The following is a 17,036-nucleotide window of genomic DNA, read 5'->3' on the forward strand; positions in this document are numbered from 1 at the left end:
ATTTTTTTGGCATTTGATACTGACCACTGCATATTATATACTGTCATTGAATATGGCACTACCACCCTATTGTGTACTGCCATTGCAAATGGTGTTCCGTAATTTGCGCGTATTTGTTGCATTGATGTGTAAACCTGGTTAATTTTGTGATACAATTGTTAAGTATTCACCATTTGTTGGTTGTTTGTTGGTTTCACACTAAGTTCATTTACGTACAGATTTCTGCGTTAATATAGTGTTTCAATTTGGGAATTGACACGTAACAGTATTACTACTAGTGTTGTGAATTCAATTAGATCGAATCCTGTCTTGAAACCACATGAAATGAATTCCAATGTGCTATATCTAACATTCGGTGATAATTAGCTATGTCACCAGAAAATAAAATCAACACAACGCTTTCCATATACATAAGAAATCTCTGTGAAAAGTTGGATTCTCTCTATATCATGAGCAATTCTGGCCACTTATGAACCACTATCTAATAGTGATGATATCAGGTGTTTGCAAAACCATCGGCAATGGAACCACTGACAATAAAAATACAATAAAGACTCAAATCAGTTCAATATAGGACAGGTTCATCTGCTGGGTTTGCTATTTTATAAATGTAAACTTAACCAAGAGATTGCGCACACAACGCCAAAAGCGGCAGAAGTTATCTATGTTACTTGAGACAATATTGGTTGAACATATCTCTAACCAAACTTCATTTTCAGTGACAATGTATCCATTAACACTTAAAAGTAAATGGAAACAAAATGAGCAAACCACATCTTGGGTAACAATGATATTTAATCATATCTTCTTTGCATAATGACAATTTATGTCATGAGAAGTTATGGAAAAATAAAGGTAGTTACAGGTGGTGTTGACGACCTCCGACGTGTCTGCTAGGTAAAGCCCCTCTCCAGCCCAACTGCAGGTTCCTGGACAACTCGACCCTGACGTCTTTGTAAGATGGATCCTCGGCTCGGTTCCAGTTCTCCTCTGGATCTTTCGTATGATCATAGAGTTCAACTCCCTGTAGTTGATCCCACATGGGTTTATAAATAGGCCTGCCTTTGAAGTTGATCCACTCTGTGTATCTATACATCTCTGTCCTCATGCTGTAACCCATGACAATGTCCCCCTCAAGTCCGTTGCCTCCTCTGGGGTATTGGGAGAATGCTGCAGTTTTCCACGCTTCCAGTGTCGGGTTCATCATAAGTGGCACCATACTTGTACCCTCTGTGCACAGACTGACATTCTGGGAGTCTGGTGGACACTGCTCAAGTTTGGGAAGTCCTGCAGCCTCCACGAGGGTTGGGTAGAGATCAACAAATTCTGTTAGTTTCTCAGTGACAATACCATGATCGGTAACACCGGGAACATGAATCATCATCGGGGCATGTGTTGCATCCTCAAAGTTAGTCTGCTTCAACCATTCAGCATGTTCTCCCAATTGCCATCCATGATCCCCCCAGAAGGCTATTATTGTATTATTGGTCAAGCCCAGGTTATCCAGCTCGTCAATGACCCTACCAAGCTCGTAATCTACGTAGCTCACACAGCTGTAATAAGCTTGTCGCATTTCAAGAGTAAGTGTTGTTGGAAATGTATAGTTAATGTTCCCAACATTTGTCAAGTGATAGGTTTGCATATCTTTGTAGTGTGCCAGGTTACTGAAATTATGCCATGCAATAGCAGGCATTCCTACAGGAGCATAGTAATTTGGTGGTAGCTTCAGACTTTCCAGAGGATAGTAGTCCTTAAAGCGTGCGGGGAAGTTCCAGGTAATATGGGGTTTATGGAAACCCACAGCCAGAAAGAAAGGATGCTCATCTGACCTAGCTTCTGGGGCCACCTCCTTTAGTGCCTGAATGGCAGACTCTGCCAAAATCTGATCTTGTAGTGGCTGGGCCTTAGCTCTCTCCTCGGAGACTGCTTCAATAAGAAGATTGTTAGTTATGTACGCATCAGTAGCATGGGTGTAGGGATCAGTCCATGAAACAGGATCGTCACCTCCGGAGGATGGACCTGGGTGAAATATTTTCCCCATTCCTATGGTTCTGTACCCATTTTGTTTGAAATACTGGGGCAGTGTAGTGAAATTACCTCCATACTGACGAAAGTAAGGTCCGATTAGCCAGATGTGGCTTGTGTCAGGGCGTCTGCTGGTCAGAAGGGATGTCCTGCTTGGATTGCATAAAGCCACTGAGACGTAGGCTCGCTTTAGAAGGAGGGATCTAGCTGCAAGCGCATCAATATTTGGTGTGTGCATCTTTGGATGAACTGGAAATGGCGCATCTGGTCCGTCATAGGCACCGAGATTGGGTCTCAAATCATCCGAAACTAAAAACAAAATATTTTTCTTTGCATGGACTATTCCTAGGAATAACAAGTGTAAGACAAATATTTTCATCATACTTCTCAAGAGCTGCTCATTTTTGTTACTTGGACACGAGCTGAAATCTTCACTGAGGGCTCAATGTACTGTTTGGTATATATATACTACTTTCTTTCAAAATAGAACAGGTGTGTCTGTTTATCATTCTAAAGCAAAGTTTTGCGTGTCAGCTTTTATCAGATCTGTTGACTTTAAAGTGGCCACCTGCAGTTTTCCAAATATATCAGATTGTTTGATATATTTTATTCTTACCATTAACAACCTTGACCTTTTTGACATTGTTTGTAGATCAGTTTACTGAGTTTGTAACAAGGAACAAAATATCCACAGTATCTAATGTTGGGGATAGATAGAGCTGACTAAATAGGATCAGGTGATCTCCCTCCGTGCCTTGACTGACCATGGATCAGTTGATTCACCTTCCCTATGCCGTGGGTTACTCGGGAGTCGCTAGTGGCATCTACATTTCAATTTTCTCGAATTCTTTCATTAACATGTTGCAGACCTGTGAAGATCCGCGGTAGAATAGGTCTTCAGCAACACATGCTTGCGTAAAAGGCGACTATACTTGTCGTAAGAGGCGACTATCGGGATCATACTTCTCAAAGAGCTGCTCATTTATCGTACTTGGACATGAGCTGAAAATTTCAGTGAGGGCTCATCGTGCTGTTCAGCATATATATACTACTTTCTGTCTAAAAAGAACAGGGTGTGTTCGTCTCTCATTCTGAAGCAAAGTTTTGCATGCCTACTTATATCAGTTGAGTGGAATTTAGAATGGCCACCTGCAGTTTTCCAAATATTTAAAATTGTTGTATTTCATTTTTTCCATGAACGACCGTGCCCTGTTGACATTGTTGGAGGTCTTTTACAGGCAGATAAGTCCACCGTGTTTGCAGCATGGAGCGAAATATCCACAGTATCTGATGTTTGGGAGCTGACTAAATCAGGTGCTCACGCTCGGTGACATGGCTGATTGACTGCCATTATGCTCCGATGCCGTGGATTACTGATTACGCTCAGTGATATATATTGTTTATTCCTCCATAGGAGAGTTAGAACCAGGGAGACATGGGAGAATGTATAAAGATGGGATGGACATTATAATGGAAACAGTTATGTTAGGAGTATGGCAATGTCAGCAATCATAGATTGCTTTATTATGCAAGTAGCGATTACGTCCTTGCACGGGTGGTACAGCCCTTTGATAACAGTACTGGTATACATATCAGTGTCACTGTTGTTAAGCAGGACAAGTGGGACACATGAAAGGACAGAAGAGGGTGGCACAACATTCGATAGGACCAGGGCCCACTTGCACAAAGCGATCTTAGCGCTAAGATGATCGTAACTCCCATACTTTAACATAGGCTTACAATAGTTGTAGCGCTGATGTTCAAACAGAGTCTGTCTCGTTCAGCTGTATTCTTATCACAATCATAATAGCACACAATTTGAGAAACAAGGTCAGAAAGATTGCACTTTTCTTGTCCCAATCCTGGCCGCCATATTGAACACAGAAGAACTTACAGTTTACACCGACGGTTCATTTGAGGAAACTGGCGAGCAATCGTCCAGGCTTTATAAGGCGCAAGTGAAGGATGCAGTTTAACAAAATGTCATAACTCAGGGTCACAATGTAATCTGTTTTGCCCTGCAGTAGTTTCATAGTTTAATATTGACAGTAGCCAGTGCCCTCACCTAGATAAACACTTCCAAGCTGACTTTTGTTTATTTCCCGATAAGCGTCAGTATGTCACGTGATTATGTTGTCGATCGAGTGGAGACATACAGAACTACTTTAGGTGAATTCCTCAATGTCTACAAATAACGGGAATTTGAGTCACGAAAAATGGCATACTTGTAAATCATTATGGAAAACTAGTTTCAAAGGTTTCATGGCTGATGTGTCCAAATATTCAAAGTGTTCAAAACGCTACACAGCCCACTGTCTTAGAGTTATATCAAGGTACACTACATTTCAAAAGTCCCTTCCCCTATCGTGAAACTATTTCACGATGCGTTCGTGATAGCACCGTAAAAGTTTAGCAAAAGTGACTTTGAGTTTCGCGTTAGTGGCGCAAAAGTGGGTAAAAGTACAGTGACCTATTGGTACACTACAAGTACACTTCAGAAATGCTGTCGTGTGTTACTTCCCCATGTATATTGGATGCGAAAATACATGAACATGTATGTTCAATCGAACCTGGAGCTATATAAAGCCTGTTCCTCTTATCATATTTCGGTGTTGATGGTTACGTCCATTAACATTAAAAAGCTTTACATGGACATGTTCCTAAAAAGTGTATTTTTTCTGCAAGGATGCAACACCTAAAATGCAGCGAAAGTTGCGCGCTTGTGCCTTGAAATTTCTCGTAAGTGGTGCAAAGTGCCTTGATAGTGCCTTGATAGTGCCGCAAAAGTCGGTAATAGTGCCGAGAAAGTGGCGCCATATTGGTACACTGCATGTACACTTCAGAAATGCTGTCGTGCGTTACTTCCCAATGTATGTCGGATGTATGTTCAATCTAACCTGGAGCTATATAAGCCTGTTGCTCGTGTTATATTTCAAGAGGTGTAGGTGGTAGGTCAATTAACAGTATAAAGCTTTGGATATGTTGTTAAAGCTGTATTTTTTCCGCAAGGATGCATGACGTATACCATATTAATCAATAAGAAATTCATAGACAAATGTTTATATTCGCTAATGTGTGTAACTCATTTGTATCAGTTATCAATAGTCTTCAGAATGGGGAGTATTGTATGATAACGCAATTACCAGTGCTGCCTGAACATACTGATTGTGTTTTTCTAGATTCACCTTGCTTTTGGTCTTTGGTTCATCTGATTCATACACACTAAGGCCTAGCGTTCGTCCGTAAATGCCTGAAATGCTGAGTGTTAACAGCGGCCATCACATTCTCTGTTTCATTTAGCATTAAAGATTAAGGATATGAAAATACATTCCGGTTTGATGTGCTAATGAAGCTTATGTTTCTGTTATTGGGGTCTTAGACTGAAAATGGAATAACTTTCCTTAAAACGAAATAATAATCATATGATACACGGATGCTACATACATGTTAGGAAGAGAATTTAATGATGTCAACTTCTTTATTATGCATCTATACACATGTCGAGTGTCTCAAATACGTGGGGTCTGGAGCTTTTAGAGCTAGATATATTTGTGATTTGATGAATTCTTTATTCTCTCAACATTCGATACCGAATCAGACTGAAGCATTATTCACAATGAACAATATACTCCGAATATCTACTCGAATAAAAACAAACCCACAGTTTATTGATAACTTATAGCCAGACACCTCTGATAATTAATTACATTGTCTGCTCACGATGCTAAGCAGGTGCACGAAATAACAGGAAGTGTCATGCGTTACATAGCATCAGAAACATGGAAGATGAAACCCACCTTCCAGCAAATTGTATTCATAACGCCTTTCAAAGAGATGCTTGTATATTGGAGTAGGGTAGGTTCAGCTGTGCAGACAATTGAATAGCAGCTCTACGATGTCTTTACATTTAAGAACACATGTAATACTCATGGTCAACCACAACACGACCCTCATCCAAGCACCCTACAGCCCATATGGCAACAACGCTCTCCCACAAGCAAGCACAACAACAAAACACAAACACTAAGAAAACAGCAGCTACACCCATCCCGCCAACACCTTCACAACCCTCCACATCACATGCCTTCCCCATGGAAACTCAACCATCTGAACCTAATCCAACCCATGACGAAGATTTCTCCACTACTGAGGAAACAATAGACACTACTCCAACTAAAACAAACCAAACTTCCCAACCAGCCAACACCCCAAACCTAAATAACCTCACCTTACTCCTAGCATATATGCATAGTCAAAACTCACCAAAAGCTAGTATGGAATCCTTCCACAAAGTAGCTTTCAATCTAAAATTAACCGATCTTCCCTTCTTCCTCTTTAACCTCCATCTAAAAGAACTCACCGAATAAAATAAAAACTAAAAACTAAATCACCAATCACCCGAAACCAATAATGGAAGGACTAAATATTTTTCAGTGGAACGCCAACGGACTCACCTCCCACGGCCATGAACTAAAAACTAAATTTAAACTAAATAAAGGCCCTCACATTGCTTGTATACAGGAAACCAAATTCTCAAAAAAATCGAAATTCACACTACCTAACTACAACTCAGTTAGAACTGACAGAGCTAAACCGAAAACAAGAAGAGCCGCAGGAGGACTAATCATATTTATCAGGGAAGATATAAATTACGAAGAAATAAAAATAGACACGCCAAACCTAGAAGCCAACGGCATTAAAATCACATTAAATAACCGAAACATAAACATCATAAATATCTACCACTGGGCGGAACAAAAAGTCCAACCTGAGGATCTAAACAAACTACTCAAAATAAGCGATAAATCTACTATATTCCTAGGAGACTTTAACGCTCACCATCCTACATGGAGCATAGATGATAAAATAGATAATCATGGCAAATTAATCTCCGAATGGATAGAAACAAACGACCTAGTACTCCTTAATAGCAACCAACCCACAAGGTACGATAAGATAAACCAAAAAATGTCGGCTATCGACCTAACCATATGCACCGCAGATCTAGCCCAAAGCACTCAATGGGAAGTGCACGACGTCCCGCTAGGTAGCGACCACTTCCCCATAAACATAACCATAGGAAATACAAACGTACCAATCCAAACAGAAAACCAAGAACCAAAATTCCATTACAATAAAGCTAACTGGGACCAATTCCAAGATATCTGCAACGAAGCTAACTTAAACGAAATAGAAAATAATGATCCAGAAACCTATTGTAAAAACCTAACAGACTATATAATAAACGCAGCCAAAACCTCCAACCACTTCAAAACATCTAAGACAGGCAAACCGACGGTACCATGGTGGAATGAGGAAATAGAACAGACCAGACGAAAACGTAAATCAGCCTTCAATAAAGCAAAACGCGACTACAAATATTTAAACATAGCCCACGAACTAAACCACCAGGTTCAAAAACTAGTCCAAATAGCCAAAAGTAGAGACTGGAAAAAATTCTGCGAAGGTATAAATAACCGTACAGATGCCAGAACGGTCTGGCGCAAAATCCACGCCATTAGAGGCTTAAAACGACATAAAAAAACCCCTAACATTAACAACTCAACCAACCCCGCCCAAAAAGCAAATAATCTCGCCAACCACTTTTCGGCCGTTAGCAGTAACAGCAACTTCAGCCAAAAATTCCAAGATAAACTTAAAACAGAAAACAAACCCACAAAAGAACCAAACAATAACAATCTAGAAATAAATCAACCCTACACAATGGAGGAGCTCCTCTACGTAATCCAAAACAGGAAAAAGGGCACAGCCCCAGGATTAGACCTAACCTCTTACCAAATAATTAAAAAACTCCCCCTAAAACTACTCCATGCACTACTCAAACTATACAATCTCATCTACCTAAACGGACAGGTTCCTACTCCCTGGAAACAGGCCCTAGTCATACCAATCCCTAAACCTAATAAACCAGCTAATCAAGCTAACTCATATAGACCAATATCCCTAACTTCAAACTTATGTAAAGTAATGGAATCAATGGCTAAAAATAGATTACAACATTACCTAACCCAAAATAAAATCATAAACCCAGATCAAAGCGGTTTCACTCCTGGCCGCTCAACCCTAGATAACCTCGCCCGACTAGAACAAGATATTAAGACAGGACAACTAAATAAAGAATATACCACAGGCATCTTCTTAGACTTCTCTAAAGCTTTCGACATGGTATGGCACGATGGGCTAATACAAAAACTTAAAAAAATAGGACTCAAAGGTCAGATAATAAACTACATCCAGGACTTCTTAAACAATCGTAAAATAACCGTGGGTATAGACCAAACTCTATCGGACCAATGTCCCCTAGAAAATGGCACTCCACAGGGCAGTATCCTCAGCCCCACCCTCTTCAATATAATGATAAACGATCTATTCGAGGGTCTATCCCCTAAAGTAAACACATCAAAATTCGCGGATGATGGAGCCATCTGGATCCGCACTAAAAGCATGAAAATGGCCAAAAATCTACTCCAAAAATCTCTTAATAAAATACAGCAATGGGCTGACAAATGGGGCTTCTCCCTTAACACAGAAAAAACAACAGGAATAGTTTTCAAACATAAAAACATGAAACCCGCCTCCCCAATCCTCCAGCTAAACAATCAAAAAATCAAATTTCAAAAACAAACCAAATTCTTAGGACTTATTTTCGATGAACATCTCACCTGGGATGCTCACATCCAAAACCTAACAACTAAATGCAGTAAAGATCTAAACACCCTAAGATGCCTAACTGGCTCTAACTGGGGAGCCTCCAAAGATACATTCCTCTCTCTCTACATATCCCTAATTAGATCAAAACTAGACTACGGCTGCGCCATATACAACACCCTAAACAACTCTCTATCTAAAAAACTTGACTCAATACAATATCAGGCTCTCAAACTCATTACACGCACCCAACATGGCACCTCCTACACCTCACTTCAGGCCTTAACAGGAGAAATGCCACTAAGTCTACGCAGGGAACAGCTAAGCTTAAATTTCTGGGCCGCGTCCCAATCAAACCCTCTCATCCAAAACTTAATAAACCAAAACATCAGCCCCAAAAACCAAGCTCTAGCTCGTAAACACCCCTTACTTACCCCAATATCCCAAAGAATAACAAACTACCTAAATGAACACCAAATTAAAAATCTTAAACAAAACTGCAAACAATCAAATATCTTCACCCCTAAACTTAAAATACCCAAAATAGACACAACACTAGCTAGCCAAATAAATAAACAAACCGACCCAAACATAGCTAAAACTACCACACTAGCATACATACACAAAAATTGGCCAAATTGGTGTCACATTTACACGGACGGATCCTCAGATCCGACCTCCAAACACACGGGTTTCGGAGTCCATACCACACAACCAACTAAAACCACACAATCCTTCCGACTCCCAAATAACCAATCAATATTCACGGCCGAACTAATGGGCATGGCCTCAGCCCTCCACAATCAAGAATCCAAAAACAACCAAAAAATCCTAATACTTACTGACTCCCTAAGTGGACTGCAAGCCCTCCAAAACAAAAATACTAAAAACCGACCTAAATTAATAAATCAAATACTTAAAAGCTCCAACGACCTAACAAAAGCAGGCCAACAAATAACCTTCTTGTGGATACCCGCCCACGTAGGAATATACGGTAATGAAAACGCTGATAAAGCAGCTAAACTATCACTCAAAATCCCAGAAATAAGCTTAAACTTACCCATCTCAAAATCAGAAATTAAAAGTGTAAACAAACAAAAAATCACAAAAAAATGGCATAACCTATATCTAAACTCAAATAGCCAAATCAAAAGAGTGCTCAGCAAACCACTAACCAAACCAAAAATTCTCCATCCATCAAAAAAAATCGACAGAGTAATCACTAAACTCCAAACAGGACACACCAACCTAAATAACCACCTAAAAAAACTTAAAAAACACACTACAGGTAACTGCCCACACTGCAAACAACCAGAAACCCCAGAACACGCACTCATCCACTGCACACACTACCTAACACATTGAACCGCATTACAAACCACCCTCAATCTAAACAAGGCTCTCACTCTAGAAGCAATACTAAACCCACAAAATAAACTAGAAAACTTCAAGGCCTTAGGCGTATTCTTAATCAAAACGGAACTAATAAAACGCATCTAAAACCATAATAACCTACCAAATCAAAATCACATAAACAAACAAACATCCACCATACCCAGCTCCCTTAGTTCTCCTCCCCAACCCCATCGGCATCTATTCCAAATCTCAAAATTCCCAAATTATATATAAGCAACCCCTAAAGCCCCCTCTTGGGTTGCACAGACCACCCTCGCCCCTCTCGGAAACACATTAAATGGCCTGGCCGGGCCCGTGTGCGAAATACGCATCAGTCGGAAAGCGCACGTTAAATCTCCAAAGTAAGTAAGTAAAGTAACTCATGGTCATCAGGACAGAAGCGCAGCAGATATGACCGATATCGATAGGTTTGTGCAAGGATCAAGGATTGCGATCTATTTGCGACACAAGATTATACTTCTTCATCAGCAACATCTCACATATCCTGTGATACAAGCGAGATTGTCACAAACATATATGTGGAAAGGCTGAAAAAATGACTTCAGATGACCTCAGGAAGATACAAGGAAACTGGTCGTGTTAGTGACAGGGCCAGGAGCGGTAGACCTTGTATCTTGACGGATTCTAACATCAGCTACATAGACGGCGTTATGCACTCAGATGACGAAACGTCCTCTCCTTAGTTACAACGTCAGCCTGAAAGCAAAACCATTAATCTGTTGAAACGAAAACACTTTTGTGAGAAGGTCATGACGTCGCATGAAACATTTGAAAATGTAATATTCACGGATGAGTGCACGGTGAGTCAACGTTAACTAAATGTTTTCAAAGGAAAGGGAGTCCACGAAAATTTAAAAGCCGCCCCAAACATCCATATCAAGTACATGTTTGTGCAGGGATTTCACAACGTGTGCAACAGATATTTGTCTCTTCACAGGCAGTGTCGACAGCGAGGCCTATCAAGACATTCTAAAGGAGTTCTTAGTGCCTTTCATTCAGGACAAGTACCCAGATGGTCATAGACTAATGCAGGACAACGATCCGAAGCATACCAGTAGGAGCACAGTGGCTATATTTAAACGGGATCCATCACAGGCCAACGCCTCCAGAATCTCCATATCTCAACCCAATTGAGAAAGCTTGGGCATCGTTGAAATGGAATATAAGACGTCGGGTAATTCGCAAACAAAAAATGAACTTAATGGAATCTATGCATTCTGGGCAACGATTGATTTATCAGTAGTCTCCAAACAGTTCTACCAAGGGTTAAAGAAGTAGATGGTGCTGCGTCTGGGGTTTTGAAGCACTCAAATGTCCTTGACAAAGACTTTTGTATTTCTTATTTTCCAAACATCTACAGCTGTAAAATTGTTAACAATACGTTAAGAATTAATAATGAATGCAATAACGAATACGTAAACTATTATGATACCAAACGAAGTGTAACGGAGAGAAGTATTCTTTGTTATTTAATGTTGATCACAGCAATGAATATCTCCTGACTTTATTGTGCCAAGACTAAAGTATATCCTTTTTACACAAAATACTTTGGACTGTAACACATCGCAATGGACACCAGTTAACAAGAATTGGAATGTACATGGGAATAAAATTCTTTGTTTTAGCGAGGGTCGCTAACACAGGGTCTAAAGGATTCACCACTTACTGTAAAGGCTACACATATATAGTATCATAACTGCAGTGAGTTTGTGAACATTTTGATAAAAAAACCCATCTTAATGATTGTAATAATATGCTTACCTACGTTACCATAGTTTCTGTTTCATGTTTGAGGATATGGATATGTATACGATGCGCAGTGTAGCAATCACAAGGTGTGAATGGAAAAGAATTCCAGTTGATCAGGGATCAAATATATTAATGTAGTTTCTGCTATTAGGATATGGAAATAAAAATACGAACTTTAACAGATGGACAAACATTATATTTTCGTATATCATGCACAAAATAAGCGCTATACATAAAAATTAGTTTAGCGACACTCATGTGTCGATACAAAACAAAAGGATAAAAAAAAACTACAAAAAGGTTAGTTTTTATGAACACATTAGCCACTTTAGGTTGACCAAAAAGCGACAATGACGTTTTACGGCAGTTAATGAAAGTCCATTCTCTCATGGACTGTGCTCTCTACCGGGCGTTGTTTTGAGACAATCATGGTTGATGTTTGCACACGATTTCGCCAAAAGACATTATTACATGAAGTGACGAATAAAACTGTCAGATTTAAAAGGATTAATTTTAACAAAAACAGTATGTACACCGGAATACTGGGAAAAACTGACATACTTAAATACATTTGTATTGGCATGTTACATGAGAGTATTGATGTTTTTGCATTTAAGAGTAACTTTATATATATATGTATATATGTAGCATGGAAAATAGCATATGCAAAATCTCACCCTCCTTTGCACATACAGTGGCCACCTTGTATATTCAAAGGCTATTGCATATTTATCTATACATAGCTAGAAATGGACATTGAAAACCAACGTGACGCTACTAATTGCACAATATTGAAAGTTGTTTTCGTCTAGGGTTGAATGAGTGAGTGAGTGAGTTATTATTTATCGTCACATGGGCCATATCGTGACGATCTAGGGTTGAAGATAATAGACTTAAAATTGTGAATTATTAACAGCAGATAGATAGGATAAGTAACATTATCATTGGTGGAAGTTCAAATTCTTTCATTCGCCGACCCGTAACGTATCGGTTTACGTGTAGGAGAATGTCCGAAATCTCGCTATTATTTTCGCACGTGAAGCTTGTTCGAGGCCGTTAGGCCGAGAAAAAGTTTCACGTGGGAAAATAATCGCTAGATTGAGGACTTTCTCCTACTTAAAACAAAGTTCGATCAAGGTAATGCCGCAAACTAATCTTCAACTGATATTCACTATACTATGCTATACTATGGGAGGGTGACCGCTCTTGTTTAACTATTGGAGGGGAACCTTTCAAGGAAAACTATGGGACTATTTACTACCCATTCTCAAACTATTGGAGGGTCAGCAAAATGATTGCGTCTATCCAACTGTCATTGAGGTTCACGAAACTTTGTTTTAATTGATTGATAGCTTCTACATATTCTTGTTTTTCCTTTGCTTTGTCCTTGTGTGGGAAGGTACTTAATGTGACATCAAATATCATGGCCATCTTTGCGATGTCAAATGGCTAGACAGTGGTGTTCTGGCCTGACTTTATCGTCCTGTAAACATTTCTTTTATACGTTTCTCGCAGGGTGAAAACTGTTCTAGAAAGTTCTTTTGTGAGGTCTGTCCACCTCGCTGCCTTGCTTCTTCTACTACTTCCTGTTCACAGCAAAAAAAGTGTAGGTTTCCGTCTTCCGGAAACCTTCCAGAAACACCTTCCGATACCTACCCATTTTGGATCCGGCCCGGATACCTTCCAAAACTAATGTCAAAATTTAGGGGGGTGCATTTTGTTCACTTAAGTGTGAAACACATAATAAAATTATCTTGAAAATATCAAGAGATTTGAAGGTTTCCGGAAGGTATTCAGATGCAAATTTTCTTCATGTCTTGTTTCTGGTAATTAATGTTAGCCTGTGCATAACAGATAGCTGTTGTAATATTCTGTGTTACTTTAATGGTAAATATCCTCCTAAAACTGTTCTAGAAAGTTCTTTTGTGAGGTCTGTCCACCTCGCTGCCTTGCTTCTTCCATCCGTCCTGTTGAGAATTCATTGAGTCCACGGAGAGTTTAATGGTAATATCGCATATTCTGCATGGCAAATCTGCTGCTCGCAGATCCCAAAATTTACTTCCAGTGATGATGTTGTAGTTCGTTGATGTGGCGGATAGCAATTCAGTGAATGTAACCGATGTTATATTTGGGATAACACTTTCTTAGTAAAGTACAGATTCTCGTACTTTTTTGGGTTGAGTCCCGCCTGGGATTCGAACCCACACTTACCAGTGTGAGGCACCTTATCGCCAGCACACAAAGTCAGCCCACTCAGCAACCGAGACTTGTCGGCCTATTATTTTTGTGGAAGCCTCGGTGGCTGAGTGGGTTGGATCTAAGTGAGTATAAATATTTTGGCCACCTTACAATTGAAAAGTATTCTGATTTTATATTAACACTTTTGTTAGATCATAGTATCAGAATACACTGAACATAAGAAATGTGGTGATTGCAACTGCTCTGTCACAAAATCAAATTAAAATACCCCAAATCATTTGTGATATATAGTTATACATATTTGTTCGGTGGCATAGTATTGTTTTAATGAAATATGTTGGTGGTCTCCAGTATGCTTTAAAGATATACCAAATATTACTCAAAATGATCACATGCCGGAGATATTGCTCAGGAAACCTGCACACATAGCTTGAGAAGTCTTCGTTTTCAGTTTTGTTTGTTGAAATACTTTCTGTAAATATTAAGAAAGTCTTCCTTGGTAATTAAGGTTGGTTGGTTGGTTTAACGCCACACTCAGCAATAATCCAGCTGTATCTCGACAGTCTGTAAATAATCGAATCTCGACCAGACAATCGTGTGATTAATATCATTAGCATCGATCCACGTGATTGTTTGTTTGTTGTCTGTAACATAATCGAGTCTGGACCAGACAATCAAGTGATTGACATCATGAGCATCGATCCACGCGATTGGGATCGATGACATGCATCAACGAAGTCAGCGAACCTGACCACCCGATCCCGATAGTCGCCTCTTACGACAAGTATAGTCGCCTTTTACGCAAGCATGTGTTGCTGAAGACCTATTCTACCGCGGATCTTCACAGGTCTGCAACATGGTAATGAAAGAATTCGAGAAAATTGAAAATGTAGACACCACTAGCGACTCACGAGTAATCCACTGATCCATGGACAGCCAAGTCACGGAGGGGGATCCTATTTAGTCAGCTCTATCTATCCCCTCTATCTAACATTAGATACTGTGGATATTTTGCTCCGTGTTACAAACTCAGTAAACTGATCTAAATAAGTGCTGGAAAACACCCAAAACAATGTCAAAAGGGGCAAGGTTGTTAATGGTGAAAATAAAATATATCAAACAATCTGAAATATTTGGAAAAATGCAGGTGGTCACTTTAAAGTTAACACATCTTATAAAAGCAGACACGCAAAGCTTTGCTTTAGAATGATAAACAGACACACCTGTTCTATTTTGAAACAAAGTAGTATATATATACCAAACAGTACAATGAGCCCTCAGTGAAGATTTCAGCTCGTGTCCAAGTAACAAAAATGAGCAGCTCTTCGAGAAGTATGATGAAAATATTTGTCTTACACTTGTTATTCCTAGGAATAGTCGATGCAAAGAAAAATATTTTGTTTTTAGTTTCGGATGATTTGAGACCCAATCTCGGTGCCTATGACGGACCAGATGCGCCATCTCCAGTTCATCCAAAGATGCACACACCAAATATTGATGCACTTGCTGCTAGATCCCTCCTCCTAAAGCGAGCTTACGTCTCAGTGGCTTTATGCAATCGAAGCAGGACAGCCCTCCTGACCAGCAGACGTCCTGACACAAGCCACATCTGGCTAAACGGACCTTACTTTCGTCAGTATGGAGGTGTGTATACGCTCGTGTGTATATACTACCCCATGTATCTACAACACTCCACACCCGTGTGTATATACTACCCCATGTATCTACAACACTCTACACCCGTGTGTATATACTACCCCATGTATCTACAACACTCTACACCCGTGTGTATATACTACCCCATGTATCTACAACACTCCAAACCCGTGTGTATATACTACCCCATATATCTACAACACTCCACATCCGTGTGTACATACTACCCCATGTATCTACAACACTCCACACCCGTGTGTATATACTACCCCATGTATCTACAACACTCCACACCCATGTGTATATACTACCCCATATATCTACAACACTCCACACCCGTGTGTATATACTACCCCATGTATCTACAACACTCTACACCCGTGTGTATATACTACCCCATGTATCTACAACACTCTACACCCGTGTCTACATACTACCCCATGTATCTACAACACTCCACACCCGTGTCTACATACTACCCCATGTATCTACAACACTCCACACCTGTGTGTATATACTACCCCATGTATCTACAACACTCCACACCCCTTACAGCAAAAAAAGTGTAGGTTTCCGTCTTCCGGAAACCTTCCGGATACCTTCCCATTTTGGATCCGGCCCGGATACCTTCTGGAAACCTTCCAAAAAAAATGTCAAAATTTGGGGGGTGCATTTTGTTCACTTAAGTGTGAAACACATAAAAAAATTAACTTGAAAATACCAAGCAATTTGAAGGTTGTTGAAGGCATCTGGAAGGTTTCCGGAAGGTATCCGGATGCAAATTTTCTTCATGACTTGCTTCTGGTAAATAATGTTAACCTGTGCATTACAGGTACATGTTGTAATATTCTGTGTTATTTTAATGGTAAATATCCTCCTAAAACATTTTTGGAGAAGAAAATTGTTCAATTTCATATTTTGTCCTTTTCGGATGTTAATGGTATTTAATGAACAAACATCAGTTCTTGTATAATGATATCCTTAAATTTCATGTCCAGACTTCCAGTTTGTACTGAGAAAAAGAAAAAGTCATTGACAATGTGCTCACTTGGGCCTTTGGTCCTAGTGAGATGATAATAAGACTATTTGTAACGGTACATGTACTTGTTATATCCAAAATACTAACTTCATTGACATTTGCCTCACCCTAGTTTTATGGTACTAGAGTAAGCTCTTCCTCAGTTACTGTGAATTATTAAATTAAAAGGGATTGACAGTTAATTTGACACTGGAGTTGTAACCACTGCACATATATGTGTATTCAAATAAAATAACAACGATGTGCTTAATACTTCACAAATATCTCCAGAAATAGGCATTTT

At 39.6% G+C, this 17,036-nt stretch overlaps 1 protein-coding gene across 1 annotated transcript; it reads right to left on the bottom strand.

Annotated features, from left to right (window-relative positions):
* Nucleotides 1–808: 808 nt before the first annotated feature.
* On the bottom strand, nucleotides 809–3,376 carry LOC139458031 (iduronate 2-sulfatase-like). The gene is made up of 2 exons (XM_071239347.1): nucleotides 3,348–3,376; nucleotides 809–2,447 (listed from the first exon to the last, which is right to left on the bottom strand). The coding sequence occupies exons 1-2, from the start codon at nucleotides 3,374–3,376 to the stop codon at nucleotides 860–862; spliced, it is 1,617 nt and encodes a 538-aa protein (XP_071095448.1). The 3' UTR covers nucleotides 809–859.
* Between the last annotated feature and the right edge of the window lie 13,660 nt (nucleotides 3,377–17,036).

This window comes from Haliotis cracherodii, unplaced genomic scaffold (assembly GCF_022045235.1).
Source record: "Haliotis cracherodii isolate W230 unplaced genomic scaffold, xgHalCrac1.p SCAF_12, whole genome shotgun sequence".
In the NCBI taxonomy this organism is placed as follows: Eukaryota; Metazoa; Mollusca; class Gastropoda; order Lepetellida; family Haliotidae; genus Haliotis; species Haliotis cracherodii.